Source organism: Anabrus simplex, chromosome 1 (assembly GCF_040414725.1).
Source record: "Anabrus simplex isolate iqAnaSimp1 chromosome 1, ASM4041472v1, whole genome shotgun sequence".
Lineage (NCBI taxonomy): Eukaryota > Metazoa > Arthropoda > Insecta > Orthoptera > Tettigoniidae > Anabrus > Anabrus simplex.
This window is the reverse complement of record NC_090265.1, coordinates 1,740,869,931-1,740,879,855: the sequence shown is the minus strand read 5'-3', so window position 1 is coordinate 1,740,879,855 and position 9,925 is coordinate 1,740,869,931. Positions and strand designations below refer to the sequence as shown.

The 9,925-nt window shown below is 38.7% G+C and overlaps 1 protein-coding gene across 2 annotated transcripts in view; it reads left to right on the top strand.

The window, feature by feature from the left end:
• Positions 1-5,034: 5,034 nt before the first annotated feature.
• Positions 5,035-9,925, top strand: part of LOC136882494 (uncharacterized) — a 176,407-nt gene continuing 171,516 nt past the window's right edge. For both annotated transcript variants that reach the window (XM_068229655.1, XM_067155131.2), the window contains exon 1: positions 5,035-5,091. In XM_068229655.1, coding sequence (XP_068085756.1) covers positions 5,058-5,091 — 34 coding nt within the window. In that variant the 5' untranslated portion in view covers positions 5,035-5,057. The remainder of the gene's footprint in view (positions 5,092-9,925) is intronic.

Here is a 9,925-nt window from a genome sequence, read left to right as displayed (position 1 = left end):
AGATTCCCTATCTGTTGTTTTCCTAGCCTTTTCTTAAATGATTTCAAAGAAATTGGAAATGTATTGAACATCTCCCTGGGTAAGTTATTCCAATCCCTAACTCCCCTTCCTATAAACGAATATTTGCCCCATTTTGTCCTCTTGAATTCCAACTTTATCTTCATATTGTGATCTTTCCTACTTTTAAAGACACCATTCAAACTTATTCGTCTACTGATATCCTCCCACGCCATCTCTCCACTGACAGTTCGGAACATACCACTTAGTCGAGCAGCTCGTCTCCTTTCTCCCAAGTCTTCGCAGCCCAAAATTTGCAACATTTTTGTAACGCCATTCTTTTGTCGGAAATTACCCAGAACAAATCGAGCTGCTTTTCTTTGGATTTTTTTTCCAGTTCTTGAATCAAGTAATACTGGTAAGGATCCCATACACTGGAACCATACTCTAGTTGGAATCTTACCAGAGATGTATATGCCCTCTCCTTCACATCCTTACTACAACCCCTAAACACCCTCATAACCATGCGCAAAGATCTGTACCTTTTATTTACAATCCCATTTATGTGATTACCCCAATGAAGATCTTTCCTTATTTTAACATCTAGATACTTACAATGATCCCCAAAAGGAACTTTTACCCCATCAACGCAGTAATTAAAACTGAGAGGACTTTTCCTATTTGTGAAACTCACAACCTGACTTTTAGCCCGTTTATCAACATACCATTACCTGCTGTCCATCTCACAATATTATCGAGGTCACGTTGCAGTTGCTCACAATCTTGTAACTTATTTATTACTCTACACAGAATAACATCATCCGCAAAAAGCCTTATCTCTGATTCCAATTGTTTACTCATATAATTTATTATAGATATATAAGAAAACATAAAGGTCAAATAATACTGCCTTGAGGAATTCCCCTCTTAATTATTACAAGGTCAGATAAAACTCCGCCTACTCTAATTCTCTGAGATCTGTTTTCTAGACATATAGCAACCCATTCAATCACTATTTTATCTAGTCCAATTGCACTCATTTTTGCCAGTAGTCTCCCTATCAAATGCTTTAGACAGGTCAATCGCGATACAGTCCATTTGACCTCCTGAATCCAAGATATCTGCTATATCCTACTGGAATCCTACAAGTTGAACTTCAGTGAAATAACCTTTCCTAAAACCGAACTGCATTCTATCGAACCAGTTATTAATTTCGCAAACATGTCTAATATAATCAAAAAGGATGCCTTCCCAAAGCTTACATACAACGCATGTCAAACTTACTGGTCTGTAATTTTCAGCTTTATGTCTATCACCCTCTCCTTTATACACAGGGGCTACTATAGCAACTCTCCATTCATTTGGTATAGCTCCTTCGACCAAACAATAATCAAATAAGTACTTCAGATATGGTACTATAACCCAACCCATTGTATTTAGTATATCCCCTACCGGGCGAGTTGGCCGTGCGCGTAGAGGCGCGCGGCTGTGAGCTTGCATCCGGGAGATAGTAGGTTCGAATCTCACTATCGGCAGCCCTAAAATGGTTTTCCGTGGTTTCCCATTTTCACACCAGGCAAATGCTGGGGCTGTACCTTAATTAAGGCCACGGCCGCTTCCTTCCAACTCCTAGGCATTTCCTATCCCATCGTCGCCATAAAACCTATCTGTGTCGGTGCGACGTAAAGCCCCTAGCAAAAAAAAAAGGTATATCCCCAGAAATCTTATCAATTCCAGCCGCTTTTCTAGTTTTCACCTTTTGTATCTTATTGTAATTGTCATTGTTATTATATGTAAATATAATACTTCTTTAGAATTAGTCTCCTCCTCTATCTGGACATTATCCTTGTATCCAAAAATCTTTACATACTGCTGACTGAATACTTCTGCCTTTTTCGAAGATTCTCACATACACACTCCCCTTGTTCATTAATTATTCCTGGAATCTCCTTCTTGGAACCTGTTTCTGCCTTAAAATACCTATACATACCCTTCCATCAGTCTCCGATGCTTAGCTCTCAGAAATACGTGCGACGCTTTTTCTCCCTGCTTTCAAGTTTCCAAAATATAACAGTGTGTCAGATGCTTATATTATAATGTGCTTTAGATTTGCATCGTTCTCAATTGAGGTTTGGGCTTCGCCGATAGCCTTGGTAGCCCTCAGTATACGCCACTGCAAGCCACAGACAGTGAAAATGAAATTGGATGTTAACACGCAGTTCGTAGAGTCTCAAATCGGAAAACAAAACCAAAACAACAAGAACAATAATATGATAATAATAATAATAATAATAATAATAATAATAATAATAATAATAATAATAATAATAATAATAATTGTACCGGGAGGTACACCTCAACACCGCACATTTAAAAGAAGCGCCTTAAGGAACGCTATCTATCGAACAAGTCTTGAAACAGCTAGTGCATGAAGTTGGGACATTGATGAAAAGATGTCACTACTAAACAACTCAGGTCATGCACTCTGGTACAAAGTGGAATAAGGATATAGCCTGCACGGTTGCTAGGTAACACTGTCTGGCCATCCAAGAGATTTAAAGAAGTTTTATGTTCGTAGGTTTTCTCAACTGAATTGACTTTCATTATTTTGATATTCCAAGGTTTGCAACACTTCCTTCTCATCCCACCAGCGTTGGTTTTTAACCAATGATAAATTTTCTGTATTTTATTTTACAGCCAATCAAAGGTTTCTTGTACCTCTTCTTTTTCCACCAATAAAATGAGAGGGTGTGTCCGGATTTAGTCCAGAGCCTTTTCGAACCCTCCTCTCGGGTATAAAAGCTGCGGCCTTTTCAAGTTAACTTGTCTTATTGATCGTCGAGTTACTGAGTGTGTGTGTTAAGAGAGGAGGCGGGGGTCCTCATTCTTCGGCAGCCAGAACATCAGCCAACGTAATGGCCACCAGTTTTCTATCTCTGTAGCTATCTCCGCAAACTGACCCGAGGGGAAGGTTCTAACCTTTAACTATGTAACCGTCTGTTTCTAAAATGTCAACCTTCTTCTATCTCATGTAAAATTTCATAAAGACTTAAAGTGTAAATCGGGGATACAGAGTGCGCTACCCTCTCGAATTCCTCTTCAATTTATCTTGAGGTGACTACGATTTTTAATTGTTTTTCTCCTGTAAATCATAAATTAACTTGTCCTTCTAGTCACCTCAGTAGTGTGGGATTAGCCTCTGTATCATCGGGCCACAAGCCCAAGTAGGGTTTTAAAAACTTGGTTGTCAAGGAGCGCAAGTGTACGCCTCCATACATTTTTGAGTTTACCGGGCTCGATAGCTGCAGTCGCTTAAGTGCGGCCAGTATCCAGTAATCGGGAGATAGTGGGTTCGAGCCCCACTGTCGGCAGCCCTGAAGATGGTTTTCCGTGGTTTCCCATTTTCACACCAGGAAAATGCCGGGGCTGTACCTTAATTAAGGCCACGGCCGCTTCCTTCCAATTCCTAGACCTTTCCTATCCCATCGTCGCCATAAGACATATCTGTGTCGGTGCGACGTAAAGCAAATTGCAGTTTTGAGTTTGGGCCAGTAATTTAACCTGTTGTTCTTTTTCACAAAGGCCCAGTAGCATGGGTACTAGATACCCCTGTATAAACTAAGGTACTTAACAGGGTATTGTATACTGTAGGTTGGGCCTAGAGAGGCCAGCATTGGTACGGTATTGTGTAAAGTTACCTTGAGCAGGCCGTAAAAGTTTGGGGGCGAAGTCTCCTTAGTTGAATTTGGAGAGCATGTAAGCTCTTTGTGGTGCTTTTGGAAGGCCGTAAATTGTAACAGTTGGAGCAAAGTGATCTTGAAAATTGGGTTTGGGGGGGATATCTCTCCTTTTCTTCCTGTCTAAACGCAACATTAACCATGTTGGGACCTGTGTAAAGTATGAGCTTGACCGGACGAGTTAGCCGTGCGGTTAGAGGCGCGCGGCTGTGAGCTTGCATCCGGGTGATAGTGGGTTCGAATCCCACTGTCGGCAGCCCTGAAGATGGTTTTCCGTAGTTTCCCATTTTCACACCAGGCAAATGCTGGGGATGTACCTTAATAAAGGCCACGGCCGCTTCCTTCCTACTCCTAGGCCTTTCCTATCCCATCGTCGCCATAAGACCTATTTGTGTCGGTGCGACGTAAAGCAACTAGCAAAAAAATGTATGAGCTTGAAGCTCAAAATTGTAACTGCTCTCTTCTGGGTTTTTCCTGTTTTTTTTTCTATTTTATACCTAACTACTTGTACCTGAAAAGTTGTTTGTTAAAATTTAATTTCTGAAAAGAAATATAACCTTTATTTTAAAATTTTAAATGGATCTTTGACTTTCGTAGATAGACCCATTCCAGCCCACACTTTCTTTCACCTCTCTCTGTTCCACGGAAACTCCGTAATGATAATAATAATAATAATAATAATAATAATAATAATAATAATAATAATAATAATAATAATAATAATAATAATAATAATAATAATAAAAATAATACTCTGTGTTCAACTAAAAAATCTACTATCCATACCTGACTTCAATGAAGAGGTTATCAACCATTTTATAGAGTAGAAAGAAAGGAGAATGGACTATACTTTTAAGCAGATTAATTAGGTGAGCTATATATTAATTAAAATACATTTGTCTGGTTTTTAATGCATTTTTTGTGGTAAGACCTGTCCAGTGAAGAAACTAGAAATCAATATCCGTCCTTCTCCTATAATATGGAAGGAGAGGCCACTGTATTGGCCCCGAGATAAAACCTTTTTACAATAACCATGATTTATGTATTTAAAAAACATAAAAAAGCATGATTAATTTAGTGTTGTTTGACTTTACGACTTCGTTATATACGTATTTTTCAGGCGCACTGTCTGGTTGTGATGTTGTTCTCGTACAGATCAACATCGGTTTTAGTTATCCTCTTAGGTTTATGCATATCCAGTTTTAATTCAATACATATGCATGGCAGCTGGTAAATGTGGGATGAAGGAAAGTCAAGGAGGCAAAAGCGTTCTATAAAAGAGAAACAGCAAGTGGTTTGACCGACAGTGTAGAAGTTACAGCCATGGAAACTAATCGTCTTCTAGTGCTCCTTGTGGGTAAGTTTTTTAACCCCATTGATCTATTACCTTTTGTCTTCTTAGTATTATTAGTAACACGTTACGTTAACAGAGAAATCATGATGTTATCAAGCTCAGATTCATTCCTGATAGGACACAATATTTCAAGTGCAGTATGTCTTCTCGTACGGGCTAGAGCAAATTTGTTACTTTCATTGACCTTCTCAGTGTCATAAAATCATTCACCACTGATCTGCATTTAGGGCAGTAACCTAGGTGGCAGATTCCCTATCTGTTGCTTTCCTAGCCTTTTCTTACATAATTGCAAAGAAATTGGAAATTTATTGAACATCTCCCTTGGTAAGTTATTTCAATCCCTAACTCCCCTTCCTATAAACAAATTTGTACTCCTCAATTTCAACTTTATCTTCATATTGTGATTTTTCCTACTTTTAAAGACACCACTGAAACTTATTAGTCTACTAATGTCATTCCACGCCATCTCTCCACTGACAGCTCGGAACATACCACTTTAGCGATTAGCAGCTCGTCTCCTGTCTCCCAAGTCTTCCCAACCCAAACGTTGCAACATTTTTGTAACGCTACTCTTTTGTCGAAAATCACCCAGAACAAATCGAGCTGCTTTTCTTTGGATTTTTTTCATTTCTTGAATCAAGTACCTGGTGAGGGTCCCATGCACTGGAGCCATACACTAATTGGGGTCTTAATAGAGACTTCTCCTTTACATCCTTACTACAACCCCTGAATAATACTTGGCTAATTTTAGTAGTTCTGAAAACTGCTCAAGAGGTTTGTATGGTAGAGAAAACGACTCTATAACGGAGCTGTTCATGGTCGTGCTGTACTGTTAGGGAGGTTGTGGCAAGAACAGGACCGAGATATATCGGCACTGTGTTTATTATTTCATATGAACTAAATAAAGGCACAGTAACCTACTCCAACACTAAAAGATTTCTAGAGTTCTTATAATATATAGTTGTTTTCGTTAGGATAGTTAAGCTATAGTCATCGCTTTTGATATTATAACTAAACATTTAATCTGACGAATATGATCAATGAACTTTTTAAATTTACAACAATGGATGTTTCAAAGTCATATATTTCTAAATATTAATCGGCAATCTCTAAACAATATTATAGAACATTCACATGTCAGAATGTAAGGGAAGACTTGCACATAAACCGAGCAAGTGGCTGCGAGGTTAGGGCCACATAACTGTCAGCCTGCATTCGGGAGATAGTAGGTTCAAACCCCATTGTCAGCAACATAGAAGATGGCTTTCCGTGTTTTCTCATTTTAAACCAAGTAAATGCAGTGGTTGTATCTTAATTGAGGCCACGGCCGCTTCCTTCCCACTCCTAGCCCTCTCCTATCCCATCGTCACCATAGCCTAATATCTACCTGTGTCGTTGTGACGTAAAGCAAATAGTAAACTTGCACATAAAAGGTTTTCATATTTCACATGATTGCTACAAACCTACAAAAATAACTAGAGATCTAGAACACACGCTATGGGTACAAATAAACCAAACTGTTACAAATATACACCACTGTTATAAAAGCAATCTTAATTACAATATACGCACGGTACCTTAAACTTGACACATTCGATCCTTGCTCAGTCCGGTGGTCCAATACGACAGCCTCGTGTTGGTAGATTTACTGGCACCTTAATGTTCTCCTGTGGGACAAAATTCCGCCACCTCGGCGTCTCCGGAAACCAAACAAGTAGTTAGTGCGACGTAAAACAAAGAGCATTATTTATTTAATTACCTTTTCTTTTGCTAGTTGCTTTACGTCGCACCGACACAGATAGGTCTGATGGCGACGATGGGACAGGAAAGACCTGGAATGGGAAGGAAGCGGTCGTAGCCTTAATTAAGATACAGCCCCAGCATTTACCTGGTGTGAAAATGGGAGACCATGGAAAACCATCTTCAAGGGTGCCAACAGTGGGGTTCGAACCCACTATCTCCCGGATGCGAGCTCACAGCTGCGCGCTCCTAACCGCTCGGCCAACTCGCCCGGTTATTTATTTATTTATTTATAGTAAGATCTTGGAGTCTTTCAACATAATACCAGTCTGCCATTACCGCGTTAGATAAGAAATACCGGTGTGATCGTGACATCATCGAAGATCAGAGCAAATCGGGCTTCCTTGGGCTAAGCGCTATTTATATACCGGTGTGATCGTGACACCATCGAAGATCAGAGCAAATCGGGCTTCCTTAGGCTAAGCGCTATTTATATACCGGTGTGATCGTGACATCATCGAAGATCAGAGCAAATCGGGCTTCCTTAGGCTAAGCGCTATTTATATACCGGTGTGATCGTGACGTCATCGACGATCAGAGCAAATCGGTCTTCCTTAGGCTAAGCGCTATTTATATACCGGTGTGATCGTGACATCATCGAAGATCAGAGCAAATCGGGCTTCCGTGGGCTATGCGCTATGCCATGTTCCTCAGCTCCATCTGTGGTTATACCAGTTCGTAACTGGACCGTCACACTTCCAGTCATGTCACTGGAACGGTTGGGCAGTACACATTATTTCTGGACCTTTACACCTCTATAGCTCATTATAGTTCCGTTTCTATGAGTTTTGACTTCACAGTTAACCGGAAGTCATTGGTGCCAAATTGTTACGAGAACAAACAGCTGATTCACGACACACAACATGAGCGGAAATGTATATACCGGTACTCGAATATAAGTCCAGAATCATTTTTCCTTTGTGACAGCATGCACAAATCACTTAAGATTAACTTTAACATATTTAGGATAAGACGATGCACCCGTCAGTCGAGCGGTCAGCACAATGTTCTCCCGGTAACTCGGTTTCTTCTCAGGGTATTCTATCTATCGCTCATAAAATCTGAGATTTTATATGTGTTTGTTTTTAACGTGGTTTCGGAAGAGACTCGGTCTGCTGAGACACGCATCATGGGGGAACCTATTCGCTCAAGTAAGGACCTGCGGCCGAAAACCTCAAAAAGAATCTCTCTCTTTTGTCAAATTCATCAGTTACTTATATCTACTAAACTTATTAGCTAACTTACAAACTAGCTGTTACGCAAAATGAATTCATAACACAGACACTTTCTAAAAGAATAGTATAAGAAAATTTATTGGAATAAATCATGTTCAATGTAAAGTTAAATGTGAATTCTGGGTAGTATTATCTTAATAACATTTATGTATAAAGGATTAGAGTCAGCGCTGGCTCAAATAAAGTAAAATAATTACGATTTTAAATTATTTACACTCATTCTCATTCAATGTTCAAGTTCATATTGGTTATTTACTTCTATATTCGTAGCCATGTTCCGAAGTGTATTTGATTTACTCTAATTATATTTAAGAGATCACTGAGCAATCACGGTCTCCATATAAATACTCGATGTGAATACTGTCACGATAATTATATTAAATATTCTTACCACATTTAAGTCAATTCACTGTGATAAAAATGGATGGTTTGCTAAACTGAAACGTAATAAAAATTAAATGGGATAAAGTCAGATTGCGAATGTAAATCTGATCATGTCTTTGCGTATGTATCTCCTAAACAAACTCTTGCGTGAGTATGAAATCGTAAAACTGCTCTCCAAATTTTCCATTCATAAATCTGAACTCTGATTATTTGGTCCTTCATCTTGAATACGCATAAATAACAACTTACGGGCTAAGACAGTACCTTCCTAGAGCCTACGACATATGGCTTCTAACTAACCATTTTCCTATTCTTTATATTTTAAACACTTCAACTCAAATCATATCTGCGTGAAAAGAAATGGACATCTATCTAACTGTTTAGATAGTTTCCGATCCACACACTCCTCCACCAACGGCTCAATGTGCTTTAGCTATCTCCTATTACTCAATATCTCTCATGTGTACGAGCTACTCAACTCGTATGGTCAGTACAGAATGAAATTAATACGTATTATATTGAAATGTCACCGCACCAAAGAATATCACATGTGTACTTAGTCATGAGCCTAGTTAAACCGTATGTTAAAGAACTCTCTTGTATTCGGTACATACCATTTACCAATGTCAGATAAAAACTGTCACGATTCACAATTCTACCATAATACATGTCAATCTTACCTTAAAATGGGTCATCTGCGCGATGCTCACTCTTTTGACATACTCTTTCCATATGACACAGAAACTCACCTCATGTTAATCTAACGCAACGTTTCCTCGGCGAATTACAATTCTTTCTCATACCGCAGAACATAAACAAACATCTTCATTTCAAATATTCCTTAATATACTCCGAGAAATAACCATATTTTAACACCATTCCAATATACATTATCATTCCACTGGCGTACTTATTGCCGTACGCATATCGCCGATTACTCTTAAAGCTATATGCCAAACATTTTAGAATTGCCTTATTATAAACGCATTTAATAACCTCTTATCTTTTAACAGCAGTTGGAGTTCAATGCCCTCTTTCTATAAAGAAAGGAATACGTAACTTAACTATATTCATCTGTGTCGCGCAGGTAAATTCGTGACGTAATCATTGTACAAGTAATACGAGATTAATCGAAGTTTCACTAGTTGTATAGACTCATTGTTATTAGATCTTCACAAGTAACACTTCTTTCATTTACTCATGCTAGTTTCTACTGTATGTATGCAAGTGCGGTAGCATGTATGTGGTATAATAAAATTCTAATTCTACACTGCCATCTTATCGTATAGCCTTAAATATCTCACACTTCACTTTATGATTCACACACGTTCTTAATTAATTCATAAATATCACCAATTAATCAGCACATGCCGAAGTTAGAGTGAGGGTGTAGATTGCAAGAAACTACTCTACTAAAA